We start from the raw sequence: 20,369 nt of genomic DNA on the forward strand, positions 1-20,369 counted from the left end.
ATATGCTTTTTGTTTATAGTTGAAATCTCTGTATGTCAGTACTGGCATCTTAAAAACAGGGGTGTGAATCTTCACTGGTTTCACAATTTACTTAAATTACAATTATCATTATCAAACTCAATATCACGAAGCGTCATTACATGGCTACATTTTCATTTACATTTTTTATCAAATTTATTTGGTTCAAAATCAACTTTATTATTATTATTAATATTTTTAAACAATAACTTATTTAAAATAAGTGTTTTTTAAGTGTCCAAAGTCAAAAGGGTACAGACAATAGTTAAGGATTTTTCTTTTTTTCCTCAGCATTATTGCCGTTTGATTATTACTGATGAGATCATAGAAAGTGGCCGCTTTAACAGGTTGTATTGACGCACAGATCTATTTTGATATCAGATGTTTTGTCCTGCTCTGAAAACATAATTGACTGTGTGTACATCAATTTCATATAAAAGTATTTGAAAATGCAAGTGCATTTAACCGCAGCAGAAACTGAGGTTCAGGATAACAAACACAAAGTGCATGTGAAAGTCTGTCAGTACATGAGTCTTGTGCCTTTAATAGTACTGCATTCCAAATGGCATAAATGAAAGCATATCTAAAGTAAAACAGGGCGGATGGAAGCACAGACTGTCAAGCAATGTGCCCTGTTTTGAGATCCACACATACTTAAGCAAAAAGGTGCTTCTGGGCTGTAAAAATCAACTCAGATTTGGCCTCTTAATATGCTAACTCAAGGTAGGACTATTTTTTGAATGCCAGGGGGACCAAAGATGTTAAAATTAGTTTTACGTTAGCTGGTCATGCTTCAACTCAAATATGTGACCTTTTTTAATAATGGGTTTTAATCATTTTTACTAATTATTCATTTCAAATACAGTTTCTGAATAATATTTACATAATTATGTATACTCGTTGTATTATTTTATAATAATTTCTAGGTAACACTTTATAAGAACTGCATGCTTTTAATCATTAGTTAAGCATTAGGAAACAGTTAATTCATCATTTATAAAGCATTAATAGACATTTATAAGCATTTTATACAGTAAATACAGATATAAATGCTTTATACCTGATTTAAAAGCATATCTATAATGTATTTAATAATTGTTTTTTCATACTTTATTAATGATCAATGTATCATTTCTAAATTAAGTATAGCATTATTTACACACCAGTTATTAAGGAGTTGTCAATGGTTCATAAGATCACTTAGAAATTGTAAATAAATGATTAATAAACTATTTAAACATGCATTCATACATCTTTTTATTCAGACATATAGTAATAGTTACTTATAGTGTTAATAAATGGTTTATTAACATGTATTTCTACTGTAATTCAGGGTTAATTCATGTAGTTATAAAACATATGTAGTTGTTAGTTAACTATTTTTGTGAGCTCATCTAAAGTGAGGACTATGTTTGCCTTGTAAAGCTTTTACAAATGAGATTTAAAGGCTGTTAATATTTCTATGTTCTGTATCACTGTGTGGTGTTTGTTTCCGTTTTTTGTTTAGAAGATAACTGAGCCTTTAAATATCCTTAATAAATGCTTTAAAAGGCATAACTAGACTCACTTTAGATGAGCTCACATAAATAGTTAACTGACCACTACTAAATGCTTTATAACTACCTGAATTTACTACATTTCTTGTGATCTTATGAATCACTGGCAACTCCTAAATAACTGGTTTGTAAATAATGGTATACTTAATTGAGAAATGATAAATTGATCATGAATAAAGTATGAAAATACAATTATTAAACACATTATAGATATGCTTTTAAATCAAGAATAAAGCATTTATATCTGTATTTATAAACTGCTTATTACTGTCTATTAATGCTTTATAAATTATGAATTATCTGTTTACTAATGCTTAATTAATGATTAATAGTGTGCAGTTATTATAAAGTGTTACCAATTTCTATACCATATTTTAATGGATACCAATTTACTTTTGACGTGTTGCAAGCCATGTGGAAACATCAACCACAAAGATCAAACTGAAATTGACAGCTTATTAATACAATATTGAACCAATAAAATTTTAAGGACTCGGGGCTCAGTTCTTGGACCACTTCTCTGTCTACATGGCATCATTAGGTTCTGTCATTCAGAAACATGGCTTTTCATACCACTGCTATGCTGATGACACTCAACTCTACCTCTCATTCCATCCTGATGATCCTATGATAGCTGCTCACATCTCAGCTTGTCCCATCGTTTCATCACAATTTCACCATCAAGCCAGGCACATCAACCATAACTCCTTCAAAAACAGACAGAAACCTTGGAGCTATGATTGATGATCATGCGAAAGTTTGGGAACCCCTTGCAGAATCTGTGAAAATGTGAATAATTTTAACAAAATAAAAGAGATAATACTAAATGCATATTATTTTTTATTTAGTACTGTCCTGAGTAAGATATTGTATATAAAGGATGTTTACATTTAGTCCACAATGCTAAAAAAATATTGCTGAAATTATTAAAATGACCACACTCAAAAGTTTGGGAACCCTTGGTTCTTAATACTGTGTGTGGTTACCTGATGATACATGACTGTCTTTCTGTTTTGTGATGGTTGTGCATGAGTCCCTTGTTTGTTCTGAACAATTAAACTGAGAACTGTTCTTCGGAAAAATCTTTAAGTCCTGCAGATTCTTCAGTTTGCCAGCATCTTTGCATATTTGAACCCTTTCCAGCAGTGACTGTATGATTTTGAGATACATCTTTTCACACTGAGGACAATTGAGGCACTCAAACACAACTATTAAAAAAGGTACAAACATTCACTGATGCTCCAGAAGGAAACAAGATGCAATAAGAGAGGGGTTGAAAACTTTTGAACACGATGAAGATGTCCACATTTTTCTTATTTTGTTGAAATATTTTTTTTTTCCATTTAGTTCTGCCCTTCATAAGCAACAGAAGATACTTGTATATTTCCTGGAACACAAATTAAGTACAATTTACCTTGATCTTTAAATTCCATCGTGTTTCCTTCTGGAACATCAGGGAATGTTTGTACCTTTTTTAATAGTTCAGTAATGTTTTTGTGTTGTGGACTAAATGTAAACATCTTTTATGTACAATATCTTACTCAGAACAGTACCGAATAAAAAATACGATTGTAACAGAGTACAAACTTCATAATCTCGGGAAGAAGGAGGCGGGAACCGGCGGACATTTAAATGAAGACTTTAATAATAAAACAAACAAAAAACAGCACGAAAGACCCTCGCAGACGGCTGCCACGCACAAACAAAATCATCGCTCTCTATATCATATATGTGTATAAACAATCATGGTGTACAGGGACACAGGACTTGTGAATGTAGTTGTATAGCCGACAGATCATCGCTCTCTATATCGTACGCGTGTATAAACAATCATGGTGTACAGGGACGCTGTACTTGTGAATGTAGTTCTATAGCCAACAGTTCATTGCTCTCTATATCGTAAATGTGTATAAACAATCATGGTGTACAGGGACGCAAGACTTGTGAATGTAGTTTTATAGCAGACAGTTCATCGATCTCTATATCATAAATGTTTATAAACAATCATTGTGTACAGGGACGCAAGACTTGTGAATGTAGTTCTATAGCCGACAGATCATCGCTCTCTATATCGTAAATGTGTATAAACAATCATGGTGTACAGGGACGCAAGACTTGTGAATGTAGTTCTATAGCTGACAGTTCATCGATCTCTATATCGTATATATGTGTATAAACAATCATGGTGTACAGGGACGCAAGACTTGTGAATGTAGTTCTAAAGCCGACAGTTCATCGCTCTCTATATCGTAAATGTGTATAAACAATCATGGTGTACAGGGACGCTGGACTTGTGAATGTAGTTCTAAAGCCGACAGTTCATCGCTCTCTATATCGTAAATGTGTATAAACAATCATGGTGTACAGGGACGCAAGACTTGTGAATGTAGTTCTAAAGCCGACAGTTCATCGCTCTCTATATCGTAAATGTGTATAAACAATCATGGTGTACAGGGACGCAAGACTTGTGAATGTAGTTCTAAAGCCGACAGTTCATCGCTCTCTATATCGTAAATGTGTATAAACAATCATGGTGTACAGGGACGCAGGACTTGTGAATGTAGTTCTATAGCCGACAGATCATCGCTCTCTATATCGTAAATGTGTATAAACAATCATGGTGTACAGGGACGCAAGACTTGTGAATGTAGTTCTATAGCCGACAGATCATCGCTCTCTATATCGTAAATGTGTATAAACAATCATGGTGTACAGGGACGCAAGACTTGTGAATGTAGTTCTATAGCCGACAGATCATCGCTCTCTATATCGTAAATGTGCATTAACAATCATGGTGTACAGGGACGCAAGACTTGTGAATGTAGTTCTATAGCTGACAGTTCATCGATCTCTATATCGTATATATGTGTATAAACAATCATGGTGTACAGGGACGCAAGACTTGTGAATGTAGTTCTAAAGCCGACAGTTCATCGCTCTCTATATCGTAAATGTGTATAAACAATCATGGTGTACAGGGACGCAGGACTTGTGAATGTAGTTCTATAGCCGACAGATCATCGCTCTCTATATCGTAAATGTGTATAAACAATCATGGTGTACAGGGACACAAGACTTGTGAATGTAGTTCTATAGCCAACAGATCATCACTCTCTATATCGTAAATGTGTATAAACAATCACGGTGTACAGGGACGCAAGACTTGTGAATGTAGTTCTATAGCCGACAGATAATCGCTCTCTATATCGTAAATGTGTATAAACAATCACGGTGTACATGGACGCTGGACTTGTGAATGTAGTTCTATAGCCGACAGATCATCGCTCTCTATATCGTAAATGTGTATAAACAATCATGGTGTACAGGGACGCAGGACTTGTGAATGTAGTTCTATAGCCGACAGATCATCGCTCTCTATATCGTAAATGTGTATAAACAATCATGGTGTACAGGGACACAAGACTTGTGAATGTAGTTCTATAGCTGGCAGTTCATCGATCTCTATATCATAAATGTGTATAAACAATCATGGTGTACAGGGACGCAAGACTTGTGAATGTAGTTCTATAGCCAACAGTTCATCACTCACTATATCGTACGCGTGTATAAACAATCATGGTGTACAGGGACGCTGTACTTGTGAATGTAGTTTTATAGCCGACAGTTCATCGCTCTCTATATCGTAAATGTGTATAAACAATCACGGTGTACAGGGACGCTGTACTTGTGAATGTAGTTCTATAGCCGACAGATCATCGCTCTCTATATCGTAAATGTGTATAAACAATCATGGTGTACAGGGACGCAAGACTTGTGAATGTAGTTCTATAGCCAACAGTTCATCGCTCTCTATATCGTAATTGTGTATAAACAATCATGGTGTACAGGGACGCAGGACTTGTGAATGTAGTTCTATAGCCAACAGATCATCGCTCTCTATATCGTAAATGTGTATAAACAATCATGGTGTACAGGGACGCAGGACTTGTGAATGTAGTTCTATAGCCAACAGTTCATCACTCTCTATATCGTAATTGTGTATAAACAATCATGGTGTACAGTGACGCAGGACTTGTCAATGTAGTTCTATAGCCAACAGTTCATCACTCTCTATATCGTAATTGTGTATAAACAATCATGGTGTACAGTGACGCAAGACTTGTGAATGTAGTTCTATAGCCGACAGATCATCGCTCTCTATATCGTAAATGTGTATAAACAATCATGGTGTACAGGGACGCTGTACTTGTGAATGTAGTTCTATAGCCGACAGATCATTGCTCTCTATATCGTAAATGTGTATAAACAATCATGGTGTACAGGGACGCTGGACTTGTGAATGTAGTTCTATAGCTGGCAGTTCATCGATCTCTATATCATAAATGTGTATAAACAATCATGGTGTACAGGGACGCAGGACTTGTGAATGTAGTTCTATAGCCACCTTTCATCGCTCTCTATATCGTAAATGTTTATAAACAATCATGGTTTATAGGGACGCAGGACTTGTGAATGTAGTTCTATAGCGGACAGATCATCGCTCTCTATATCGTACGCGTGTATAAACAATCACGGTGTACAGGGACGCAGGACTTGTGAATGTAGTTCTATAGCCACCTTTCATCGCTCTCTATATCATAAATGTTTATAAACAATCATGGTGTACAGGGACGCAGGACTTGTGAATGTAGTTCTATAGCCGACAGATCATTGCTCTCTATATCATAAATGTGTATAAAAAATCATGGTGTACAGGGACGCAGGACTTGTGAATGTAGTTCTATAGCCGACAGATCATTGCTCTCTATATCATAAATGTGTATAAAAAATCATGGTGTACAGGGACGCTGGACTTGTGAATGTAGTTCTATAGCTGGCAGTTCATCGATCTCTATATCATAAATGTGTATAAACAATCATGGTGTACAGGGACGCAGGACTTGTGAATGTAGTTCTATAGCCACCTTTCATCGCTCTCTATATCGTAAATGTTTATAAACAATCATGGTTTATAGGGACGCAGGACTTGTGAATGTAGTTCTATAGCGGACAGATCATCACTCTCTATATCATAAATGTGTATAAACAATCACGGTGTACATGGACGCTGGACTTGTGAATGTAGTTCTATAGCCGACAGATCATCGCTCTCTATATCGTAAATGTGTATAAACAATCATGGTGTACAGGGACGCTGTACTTGTGAATGTAGTTCTATAGCCGACAGATCATCGCTCTCTATATCGTAAATGTGTATAAACAATCATGGTGTACAGGGACGCAAGACTTGTGAATGTAGTTCTATAGCCAACAGATCATCGCTCTCTATATCGTAAATGTGTATAAACAATCATGGTGTACAGGGACGCAGGACTTGTGAATGTAGTTCTATAGCCAACAGATCATCGCTCTCTATATCGTAAATGTGTATAAACAATCATGGTGTACAGGGACGCAGGACTTGTGAATGTAGTTCTATAGCCAACAGTTCATCACTCTCTATATCGTAAATGTGTATAAACAATCATGGTGTACAGGGACGCAAGACTTGTGAATGTAGTTCTATAGCCGACAGATCATCGCTCTCTATATCGTAAATGTGTATAAACAATCATGGTGTACAGGGACGCTGGACTTGTGAATGTAGTTCTATAGCTGGCAGTTCATCGATCTCTATATCGTACGTGTTTATAAACAATCATGGTGTACAGGGACGCTGTACTTGTGAATGTAGTTCTATAGCCGACAGATCATTGCTCTCTATATCGTAAATGTGTATAAACAATCATGGTGTACAGGGACGCTGGACTTGTGAATGTAGTTCTATAGCTGGCAGTTCATCGATCTCTATATCGTAAATGTGTATAAACAATCATGGTGTACAGGGACGCTGTACTTGTGAATGTAGTTCTATAGCTGGCAGTTCATCGATCTCTATATCGTAAATGTGTATAAACAATCATGGTGTACAGGGACGCTGGACTTGTGAATGTAGTTCTATAGCTGGCAGTTCATCGATCTCTATATCGTACGTGTTTATAAACAATCATGGTGTACAGGGACGCTGTACTTGTGAATGTAGTTCTATAGCCGACAGATCATTGCTCTCTATATCGTAAATGTGTATAAACAATCATGGTGTACAGGGACGCTGGACTTGTGAATGTAGTTCTATAGCTGGCAGTTCATCGATCTCTATATCGTAAATGTGTATAAACAATCATGGTGTACAGGGACGCAGGACTTGTGAATGTAGTTCTATAGCTGGCAGTTCATCGATCTCTATATCGTAAATGTGTATAAACAATCATGGTGTACAGGGACGCTGGACTTGTGAATGTAGTTCTATAGCTGGCAGTTCATCGATCTCTATATCGTACGTGTTTATAAACAATCATGGTGTACAGGGACGCTGTACTTGTGAATGTAGTTCTATAGCCGACAGATCATTGCTCTCTATATCGTAAATGTGTATAAACAATCATGGTGTACAGGGACGCTGGACTTGTGAATGTAGTTCTATAGCTGGCAGTTCATCGATCTCTATATCGTACGCGTGTATAAACAATCACGGTGTACAGGGACGCAGGACTTGTGAATGTAGTTCTATAGCCACCTTTCATCGCTCTCTATATCATAAATGTTTATAAACAATCATGGTGTACAGTGACGCAAGACTTGTGAATGTAGTTCTATAGCCGACAGATCATTGCTCTCTATATCATAAATGTGTATAAAAAATCATGGTGTACAGGGACGCAGGACTTGTGAATGTAGTTCTATAGCCACCTTTCATCGCTCTCTATATCGTAAATGTTTATAAACAATCATGGTTTATAGGGACGCAGGACTTGTGAATGTAGTTCTATAGCTGACAGATCATCGCTCTCTATATCATAAATGTGTATAAACAATCATGGTGTACAGGGACGCTGTACTTGTGAATGTAGTTCTATAGCTGACAGTTCATCGCTCTCTATATCGTAAATGTGTGTAAACAATCATTGTGGTTTATAGGGACGTAGGACTTGTGAATGTAGTTTTATAGCCGACAGTTCATCACTCTCTATATCGTACGCGTGTATAAACAATCACGGTGTACAGGGACGCAAGACTTGTGAATGTAGTTCTATAGCCGACAGATCATCGCTCTCTATATCATAAATGTGTATAAACAATCATGGTGTACAGGGACGCTGTACTTGTGAATGTAGTTCTATAGCTGACAGTTCATCGCTCTCTATATCGTAAATGTGTGTAAACAATCATTGTGGTTTATAGGGACGTAGGACTTGTGAATGTAGTTTTATAGCCGACAGTTCATCACTCTCTATATCATAGATGTGTATAAACAATCATTGTGGTTTATGGGGACGCAGGATTTGTGAATGTAGTTCTATAGCCGACAGTTCATCGCTCTCTAAATCGTAAATGTGTATAAACAATCATGGTGTACAGGGACGCTATACTTGTGAATGTAGTTCTATAGCTGACAGATCATTGCTCTCTATATCGAAATGTGTATAAAAAATCATGGTGTACAGGGATGCTGTACTTGTGAATGTAATTCTATAGCAGACAGATCATCGCTCTCTATATTGTAAATGTGTATAAACAATCATGGTGTACAGGGACGCTGTACTTGTGAATGTAGTTTTATAGCCGACAGTTCATTGCTCACTATATCGTACGCTGCTCACTATATCGTACGCGTGTATAAACAATCATGGTGTACAGGGACGCTGTACTTGTGAATGTAGTTTTATAGCCGACAGTTCATCGCTCACTATATCGTATGCGTGTATAAACAATCATGGTGTACAGGGACGCTGTACTTGTAAATGTAGTTTTATAGCCGACAGTTCATCGCTCACTATATCGTACGCGTGTATAAACAATCATGGTGTACAGGGACGCTGTACTTGTGAATGTAGTTTTATAGCCGACAGTTCATCGCTGACTATATCGTACGTGTGTATAAACAATCATGGTGTACAGGGACGCTGTACTTGTGAATGTAGTTTTATAGCCGACAGTTCATCGCTCACTATATCGTACGCGTGTATAAACAATCATGGTGTACAGGGACGCTGTAGTTGTGAATGTAGTTTTATAGCCGACAGTTCATCGCTCTCTATATCGTAAATGTGTATAAACAATCATGGTGTACAGGGACGCTGTACTTGTGAATGTAGTTTTATAGCCGACAGTTCATCGCTGACTATATCGTACGTGTTTATAAACAATCATGGTGTACAGGGACACTGTACTTGTGAATGTAGTTTTATAGCCGACAGTTCATTGCTCACTATATCGTACGCGTGTATAAACAATCATGGTGTACAGGGACGCTGTACTTGTGAATGTAGTTTTATAGCCGACAGTTCATCGCTCTCTATATCGTAAATGTGTATAAACAATCATGGTGTACAGGGACGCTGTACTTGTGAATGTAGTTTTATAGCCGACAGTTCATCGCTCACTATATCGTATGCGTGTATAAACAATCATGGTGTACAGGGACGCTGTACTTGTAAATGTAGTTTTATAGCCGACAGTTCATCGCTCACTATATCGTACGCGTGTATAAACAATCATGGTGTACAGGGACGCTGTACTTGTGAATGTAGTTTTATAGCCGACAGTTCATCGCACACTATATCGTACGCGTGTATAAACAATCATGGTGTACAGGGACGCTGTACTTGTGAATGTAGTTCTATAGCAGACAGATCATCGCTCTCTATATTGTAAATGTGTATAAAAAATCATGGTGTACAGGGACGCTGTACTTGTGAATGTAGTTTTATAGCCGACAGTTCATCGCTCTCTATATCGTAAATGTGTATAAACAATCATGGTGTACAGGGACGCAGGACTTGTGAATGTAGTTTTATAGCCGACAGTTCATCGCTCTCTAAATTGTAAATGTGTATAAACAATCATGGTGTACAGGGACGCTGGACTTGTGAATGTAGTTCTATAGTCGACAGTTCATCACTCACTATGTCGTATATGTACAATCACGGTTTTAAGGGGGCGCAGGACTTGTGAATGTAGTTCTATAGCCAAAAGTTCATCACTCTCCATATCATATATGTCGTATATATATGTTGTACATATTACATATATGTGCATATACAATTATTGAATAAACATTTAATTTGACTTCCCATGCACCTTGTAATAAGTGATTAACTATTGGCTACTTTACTGCAGTTATGTTATTAACCAGTTTCCATCTTTGGACCATTTAGCATATGCCCTGTGACGCTGTTAATGGTTCACACTTCAACCCACCAATATTCAAACCAAAACTACGCTTTTGCAATTGAGGGGGCAACCAATTCCCCCTAACCCTTTTCCCCAACAAAGACCTGCTCCTTAGGGAAGTACCAACACTTTATTTTTTCCACTTCAAGCAATGGTAGTAGTTGTAGTAATACTACTACTACTTCTAATAATAATAATTATGCTAAGTAATACCAATAAGTATTAATATTCAATAATTATGTCAGTTTGTTTGTCAGCTGAATTATGGCATGGGATGACTTAGGGCTGTGAATCATTCTAATTTACATTCTAATTTATTGAGAAGTACATGTATTTGCTTCTTTTTCATTGTGCATTTACTTATACTTGTACTTTCAATACTTAAGTACGTTGAAGATAAAAAAAATCCTTTTGAACTTAAGTACAATAAATATGACAAACTTTAAGACTTTTTACTCAAGTTTTATTGTTTGTTTGGCTGAGAGGAAATGGAGATCGACTAACCCTCCTATACAATAGTTATGTAAGCGCTTGAATTTATTTTTTGGTATTCATTTTATGTACATCGACAATATTGTGAAGAAATTTTGTTTTGATAAATATTGTGTGATTCTTCCCATTGAGCAACCCTAATTGTTTAATGTAAGAATTAAGCAACTTAGTGACTTTGTTCCTTACCAAGATGCCAAAATTATACAAATGTTTGTGTTCTTTATGAGTATTAGCTCTCCAATACTCATAAAGAACACAAACAATTGTATAATTTTGGCATCTGGGTAAGGAACAAAGTAAGGAACAAATATATAAGCCATTTACTATATATTAATATATTAATATAATCACTTGAAAAATTACTTTATAATTAAAGAGGAGATAATGGACTTCGTCCATTTGTCACTGACTGGATTGTGATTTTGTAGTCGTTTATGAACGATCACACCGCGGTTATTATTGAGTCTCTTTCTCTGGAAACACAGCCATCAGTTGATAAGTCTATGAACACAGCTAAGCTAGTATTTCAGTAATCTCAAGTGACGGAAAAGTTAATTTATAATCTAGTAACATTATGGATGTTTAGCAAGAATAATATCATTAGCAGTCTTTTATGTTTTGTTTTAGAATGTACGTTAGTTTTCATCAAAGCTCACTAAATTGGTTAAGTACAGGTTAAGTACAGTTCGGAGAACGTTAACTAATTGCAGTTTGAGAACATTAAAAAAATGTTTTGTTAAGCATCATGTAACTTTCAATGTTCATATTCCACGTTTTGTTCATTTAGTGACGAATTCTCCAAATTCTTATTAACAGATAAATTAATGGAAACAAATGATGCAGTTAACCATATCGGGATCACTGCAAACAAAGGTATACGCTGAATTTGTACGATCATTTAGAATAAATGGTTTAAATTTAAGTAAAACAGTAATATCACAATGCAACTAATTTACATATTTTTATATTTTTATTTTACATATTTTATTTGTATCTCAGGCCAAACTATGTAAAAAAAGCCATAGGCAAAGCAGGAAGTGGAAGCAGTTTTCAGGCAATTTAAAACCTATATAATCAAGGGGCATCTTACCTCTCTAAAGGAATGCCATTCTTGCAAAAAATAATCAAAATATCAGGGACTTTGTCCGAAACAAAGGAGTGTGTTTAAAGCAAATAATAAAAAAATAAAAAAAATGCATTGCAAGACTTCTGATCTATTCAGAAAAAACTTTGAAAGGAAAAAGAACTGACAATGAATATTGCTAATTAGAATAAATTGATTTGAATTTAAAGTTTTTAAAATTTTTATACAAAATGTCTGTGATATAGAGACACTATACCCAGTGTAGATGGAGGACCAAATCTGCAGAAATGATGAATAAATAAACAATAAACAAATAAATGTAATAGGAAATTAAAGGAATAAATGACTTGACAAAACAGAAGTAGTTTTCAATGATAATTTAATCCTGAATTAATTTTTGTATTATTTTATTTCCTTTATTATTATCTGAGGCTTCACATAGCTATATATTCCTTTTAGATAGTCATTGCATTGCTACAGTGAATCATTGGTTAAGAGGCCACACATAGAAGCATCAATTGTCAGATCTAACTAAGGAATAGTGATCAGAATTTGCTATGAGATGTCAAGTCAGCTGGAGAGTTCCAAGTTCGCACACTCAAATTGTGATTTTATTACGATTTCTATTAATCACACAGCCCTATGTGTTTGGAAAGTGGTCATTAAAAAATAATTTGACATGAGAGTTAATGAGAGTTATAATAACTCTCCAATGATTTGCCTCATTCCATAGCAACTCCCAATTCCAGTTGCTTAGTCAGTAAAGATCCGCTGGAGCTTTGTAAGGACCACCTCTCTCATTTCCATGTTTCACACAGAAAAGTAAAAATAAATGAAATGAAATTATTTGCAAGTAAGCAATTAGCCAAAAATACTACTGTATATAAGATTTTAGATATTCCTTGAAATAAAGACAATAAATATGTTGTCTGATGTGTTTTTGGATTTGGATCTTGTATTGGATCTGTTGCATAGATTTAGAAAAATCACAACATGATGGCAGGAAAAATTAAAAAGATCTCATAAAGATGACATTTACAATTTTATTAGAATATCACTTTTAAATGTTAAAAACTATTTCAACATTAAATGTATTACTAATATTCATTCAGTATTAACTTAATCATTTATGTCCTCGTAGACCAGCAAGTGGTTAAATGTGTGTATTATAGACCTCATAACCCATGATGTCCCCTTAAACCATGATTGTATTTTGACCTTATAAACCTGTGAAATTTCTGTAGCAAGTCTTCTTGATGATGTACATTATATGCTAAATATAAAGTCAGATGTATCTTATTAATCAATAAATTAATCATTTTGCATAACTGAATTGATACCCTGATGTTGGGAAAGGCTTGTCCTTGTAAACCATGATAAATGCTAACTGTCCTCATAAGTACTATATGCCAGTCTGTGTGTGTGTGTGTGTGTGTGTGTGTGTGTGTGTGTGTGTGTTTTAGCTCTTGCTCTTTTACATTTTTAATCTAAATGGACTGTCATAGTTGCCCCAACATTTACAGCTATCAGTAAAGGTCAATAGGTTCCCTCTTACTTCTAGTGACCTTTAATTCCTGAAACAACAAAAATGGCTTCTGATCTGTTCCACACTGTAAAATTCAATGTTCATGATCTGTTAATATGAACTTTATGTATGTATTTATTTGCTTGTTTGCAGGTATCGCTGGGCTTTCATTCCTGAAGTAGATGTCGACCATTATGATGGACCAGGAAACACTCTGCTGGAAGGTGAACAAGAGTGTAAACCACACATTGTTAGGATTCTGGATGGAATAAACCGACGCTATGGGGTAAGATCTCCAGGCACAGTAACACATGCTTCAATGTATCTGTGAAATAACCAGTAAATTTGGTGCTTTTTCACAAATAGACCCAATTCTCAGCCTGTAAATATCTTGAATGTGTGTTCAGGAGCTGAATGGAACAGCTGGTGAGTCGAGCACAGATCGAGTAGAGTTTCCTCTGCTCACACTACGTTCTCTCTGCTCTATCGTGGATCTGGTTCCATTCTTCAGCACCCTGTGCTGCTCTTTTAATGGCTCTTCTGCACACCTCCCGCATTATGTCGCTGATTACCCACCACCCAGTAGTGATCGGGTCATGAAACGCCTAGAGCACATCATTGAAGGAGAGTTCCTTGATGGACTGGACAGTTAGTTGATAAATCACATTCTAATCTTAAAATGTTTTGCTCAACTTCAGTAATTGCTTTGGTAATTAATGTAATTGGTTTCTCTATGAAGACAAAAGTGCAATGAAATTTCTTTGTAGCATAATAGTTTACATGAAATGTTTAAAGGACCCTGCTAATTTTCGTGTTATAATCTTAATCAATGCACGTCAAGTTGTTTAAGGTCTCTAGAATTTCCTGACCATTGTGAGTCATACACGCTGTGAATGTATATCATCTTTGTATTTTAACCTGGCTCAAGGCGGGCGTTCTGTTCATTCTTTGCACATTCCATTACTGTTGGTTTCTGAATGAGCCAAATGAAACATTATGGGGCCATGTTTCATTGGCCATAATGGTCAAAACAAACAGTTAATGCATTTATTGATTGAATTTTTGTACTTGTATGTAGGGCTATTGGTCATTTCTTGACTTGATATCCCTTTGCAGTATTTTCATTCTCTATACTTTCTGACCTCTGTTTTTTTCTTGCAAGCTCACCTGTGTGTTGGGAAATATTGACAATGTTAGTTGTTTACCATCTAGTGTCCATTTGTAAGACTTTATGTTGCATTCTGTATGTCTTTTATCCTGCTATGTTGCTCCATCACTTTAAATTAAAGATAATATGTTTCTTTATTCTAATTATGTGGCTATTGAATGTCTTCTTTTCTGAGTTAATACTCTGTTAATATTTACAGCAAAAGAATTGTGATGCACATTTTTATTCCTGTACTCAAGTGAAGGTTTTTGATCCATATTTGTTTTGACCTCAAGGACGTCTTTATGCCATTGCTTTCATTTTTAGAGTGCACCTGGTTTGACAGTTATAGTCTTGGTCTCAAAAGTTACTGCTAGTTTACTACCATGGCCTTTGATTGAAGTGCCTAAAAATAAATGCTCTAATTATGAAACATCTTTGCTCATTCTGTAGTTGCTATATGGAATATAGCAACTACAAATAAGCTTCAAATAAGAAGCTTATAGTTCCCATTAACAGCAGTTAAGAGTGATAATTTTACTGAAGTGAAGTGAAGCAGAATTAATGGCACTATGAAAACGTAAAGACGTCCACAGCCTCACTCCATGTTATTTAGTGGTTGGTTCTCTGGAATGTTGTCATTTTTATTTATCTTGAGGGAAAAATATGTTATTGTTTATTAAACTGATTTATTTTGTGTATGTTCTGCACATATGAATAAAATGACCATGAACAAGAGAGTGTTTTTAGCTTATTCATCTGACCTTGAACCGGCAAGTTTAGACTGAAAATGTTTAAGTTTTTTCAGTCAGAATTGCACAGAACTTGTTCACCTTCGTAGCTCTTTTACACACAAAAAGTGGACATTATAAAACAAGACTAAATGTTTTTTAAAAGTAAAGTCCCACTATAGTCAAAAATGCCCTTGTGAGAAAGAAGTGTGCTTAATTGTATTAAAAGTGTACATAAAGGACTATGGATATGCAGCCTACAAGATTTACATTACTGTATTACCAAATGAATTGATTGTGATGAACAGTACTAGTAAATAAATGGAAGCAGAACTGCAGCAAACTATATTACACTGAATATTAAAACAGAGAATATTGCACAGAATGTACAGGGTCCAGTTTAATAACAAAGGGTCCATGTGTCAGACACTTCACTATCTTGAGGCCACGACTTACTTATCTTGAGGCCACGAGTATCTTGAGGCCACGAGTCAGTATCTTGAGGCCACGAGTCAGTATCTTGAGGCCACGAGTCAGTATCTTGAGGTTACGAGTCAGTATCTTGAGGCCACGAGTCAGTATCTTGAGGTTACGAGTCAGTATCTTGAGGCCACGAGTCAGTATCTTGAGGTTACGAGTCAGTATCTTGAGGCCACGAGTCAGTATCTTGAGGTTACGAGTCAGCATCTTGAGGTTACGAGTCAGTATCTTGAGGCCACGAGTATCTTGAGGCCACGAGTCAGTATCTTGAGGTTACGAGTCAGTATCTTGAGGCCACGAGTCAGTATCTTGAGGCCACGAGTATCTTGAGGCCACGAGTCAGTATCTTGAGGTTACGAGTCAGTATCTTGAAGCCACGAGTCAGTATCTTGAGGCCACGAGTATCTGGAGGCCACGAGTCAGTATCTTAAAGCCACGAGTCAGTATCTTGAGGTTACGAGTCAGTATCTTGAGGCCACAAGATAGTTATAATTTTTTTGACAAAGTGGGACCAGAGGGGCTCCGTACTTTTCAGACCCCCTTAGTGACTTTTTCAAAAAAAGCGACTAGCGACAAATCTAGCGACTTTTTTGGACAAAAACTTGGAGGTAAATCAGTAGCTAAACTCGAGAGGTTGAAAATCTGAATGTGAGAACTTGTCATATTAACATTCAAAATTGTAAGTTGAAATTTACACAGAGCTCTGATGTGAAAAGCTGAAACTTTCAATGACACCTGTGTTTTGAATTGAAAGTTGTAGATTAATAGTTACAAATGTGTAGAATGACATTCATACAAAGAAAATGACATACACAAATGTTTACGACATGTTTACTTTTGCAATTTACTTCAGTTTTACAATGTCAAGTCGGCATACAACCTCTCAGATAAAGCAGTACAAGTTCAAATCCTAGCACTCTGACTTTTGCTACTCCTTTTGCAGTATACCCACTGCAAAACTCTTGGACCAATGAACAACACCACCACCACGACTTGTCAAGAAAGAAATTTGTGTTTTATGCATATGTATCAGTTATTTGTCAAACATTGCAAACTATTTTCACTGAATATCCTTAGCTTTTACAGGATTTTAAGACACTGCATTCATTTTGTTATTCAGGTACTATCTGGTAGACAAATAATGCAACATCCTACATGTATATCTTATTGCATATTGCAGAGTAAACCCGCTGTACCAGAGCCACTGAGAAACAGTTGTGACATGCTTTGAACTCACTGCCATTTAGTCATGTGGTTCATGGAGCTATCAATAATACTAAGCAAATCGCACTGTCAATATGTTTGAATTGGATTTATCGGGACAGACAGCAGTTTCATTATATTTACAGTGATTTGTGCATTGATTGTGCATGGATAACTACACTGACTATGCTTTACAATAGGATTTTATTATGGGGAATGAAACAGCATTATGTTTTCATACTCCTTGGCAGTCAAATGTGATCAAACACAAATCAAAAGTTAGTAAAAAATTATTTATATAGCACTTTTCAATCTTCTGTGCACAAAGCGCTTTACACAATATAAAACACAATCACAAAAAGAAAACATTAATAAAAAACAGTACACAATAAAAAAATAAAAACAAAGCATAATTCCCAAAATATTATAGGCACATCTAAACAAATATGTTTTCAAACGACCTTTAAAAACAGAAAAGGACTCAGAAGATCTGATGTCCGCTGGCAAACTATTCCATAGTTTAGGAGCCCTTACTGCAAATGCCCTATCTCCTTCAGTCTTTAATCAAGTTTTAGGAACTACCAGCAAATTCATTAAAAGAAGGTCGTAGGCATCTCCCTGTTTCGTACGGTATCAAAAATTCAGATAAATACAAAGGTGCAAAGCCATTTAAACCTTAAGTGTAACTTTTAACCAATATACTTTTAACCAAAATAACTGTACTACATTTTATCTCTGTCATTTTTAGTTCATTTGAAGAGATTTTGGTACTAAATAATATGCACAATAATTATGATCCATGAATGACCGTTTAAAATAGAACATTTTCTAATATGCTTATTATTTATATTACAATAAGTTTAGTATCGGGTTTAATTAGAGAAAAAATGTTTAAATTCAAGTGCAAAGAGGTAAATTAGAGGCATTTGGTGGCCAGAAAGATATAATTCATTATGTAATGCCTTATTGATGTTTAATGAATATGTGTATTCAGTTCTACTTTAGCTGCTCAAAACAGTATTGTTGGCCATAACTTCTTATTTCTTAGGGTTTGCTTTTTAATGTACAATTTAGACATTAAGCTTTTCTTTTTTTTCTTTTTTTATGTTGAATTTAAAAAGGTACATTACTGACAAGCAAATTGGGAATTAAACCCAATGAAGAAGTTTACATTCTTATTACAAAAAAATAGTTATGAATAGTTATAAATAGAGTTATGTTGCAACTCTGGTACATCGATATGCAGTGGCATATACATATGAAAGATATTGCATTATTTCTCTACCAGATAATATCTGAATGACAAAATGTATCTAGTCTTAAAATCCTGTAAAAGCTAAGTATGTTCAGTGAAAATAGTTCACAGTGTTTTACAAATAATGATACATATGCATAAAACACAAATTTCTTTCTTGGCATTGTTCATTGGTCAGGCATCGACCAATAAAATTCTTCATTTGCACCAAAGCCCCACCCCCGGCTCTGCTCTCTTGAATCTGCGCAAGTGAGTTTTGCAACAGGAATGCCGCAAAAGGAGTAGCAAAAGTCAAAGCACATTTGAACTTGTACTGCCAGAACTTGTACTACACTGTGTAGAACCAATCTGTATGTGTAAAAAAACTGTTGCCTAATAATTTGTTGTGTATGTAGGGCAAAAAGTTCCCAAAATAATCCGTTATGTACAGCTCCATCTTTTCTGTGTGCTTACAATTTTGGCACGATTCTCTCACTCTCTTTTTCAATACTTTGGTCTCTGCAGAGCAAAAGTGGGCGTTTATCACCATGTGGGTGTTTTGAAACTGCTGGGTGTTTCTTAATCATGCAGTCTAAATGATCCCCCTTACCCAACCCCACCCCTAAACCTAACGTCACTATTACATCAACTAATCATGTATCATGGTGTAAAAACACCTTGATCTTGTAACTCCCATTACTTTACTGCAGAGACCTATACTTGGGCTTTTTCAAGCAGGGAAGGGCTAGTCCACCACCTTCTTGTAGCCAATCAAATGAGGATTTCGCTGACTCTCTTCTAAATCTGATCTACTCTTATCTGATTGGTTCAATAAACACATCATACGCCACATTTATCTTCATCTAGTTCAGGATCGTTCTTGCTACCAGAATGGTACTTTTAATTACACACACAGTAAAAAATATATAAATTATAAGTTGTGTACCATTAGGCTATGTGTTCATACTGAATTTCGAGCTGTGTAGTTTCCTTCTCCTCCTCAACAGTTTATATGACATATTAGTTTATTGTAATATTATACTGTAATTGTGATGGTACTTCAAGAAGGTCTAGTATCTGCACTAGCCCAATACTTCACCTGTCTACGGATAAACATTTTTCAAACACAAATAATATTTAAACCAACAGTAATTTTTTTATATAACATGTTGTAATTTAAAGGGATTTTACTAAATGTTACTAGAATATTTATTAAAATATTAATCTGTAAATTATTAACCATTTATCATCTGTAATACTATCGTGCAACCACTAGACGGCTGTTTAACTCTCTATATAAACATAAACATGACTGTATGTTCCCTAGTGGCTGGGAACTTGACATAATTAGCTACTTGAATTTGGATATACCCTTTAGACATTGTTAAATACATATTTATCAAAGTTTTTGCATTAGTCAAATCTGGACACAAAGAAAGCATTTTGTTACTCATTCTTGCTTCATGTAATAGCTTCATCGATCACTAGTAAAATTTCCAAATATACAATTGAGAGTTAAATACCATAAAACATGGAAAAATTGACAAATTCATATTTGAGTAGCTTTATTGAAATGGTAAAAATGTTTTACAAAGTATAGCACTCTGATACCAGAGCATTGTTACATAACATCGTTTTGATTATAAAGTTTAACATCAGCTCAGT

At 35.5% G+C, this 20,369-nt stretch overlaps 1 protein-coding gene across 3 annotated transcripts in view; it reads left to right on the forward strand.

Moving 5' to 3' along the window:
* dop1b (DOP1 leucine zipper like protein B) overlaps positions 1 to 15,794 on the forward strand; it is a 39,520-nt gene extending 23,726 nt beyond the window's left edge. For all 3 annotated transcript variants that reach the window (XM_052565247.1, XM_052565249.1, XM_052565248.1), the window contains exons 38-39: positions 14,063 to 14,195; positions 14,317 to 15,794. In XM_052565247.1, coding sequence (XP_052421207.1) covers positions 14,063 to 14,195; positions 14,317 to 14,562 — 379 coding nt within the window. In that variant the 3' untranslated portion in view covers positions 14,563 to 15,794. The remainder of the gene's footprint in view (positions 1 to 14,062; positions 14,196 to 14,316) is intronic.
* Positions 15,795 to 20,369: the final 4,575 nt, after the last annotated feature.

The sequence above is a fragment of the Carassius gibelio genome, chromosome B9, assembly GCF_023724105.1.
Source record: "Carassius gibelio isolate Cgi1373 ecotype wild population from Czech Republic chromosome B9, carGib1.2-hapl.c, whole genome shotgun sequence".
NCBI classification, from domain to species: domain Eukaryota; kingdom Metazoa; phylum Chordata; class Actinopteri; order Cypriniformes; family Cyprinidae; genus Carassius; species Carassius gibelio.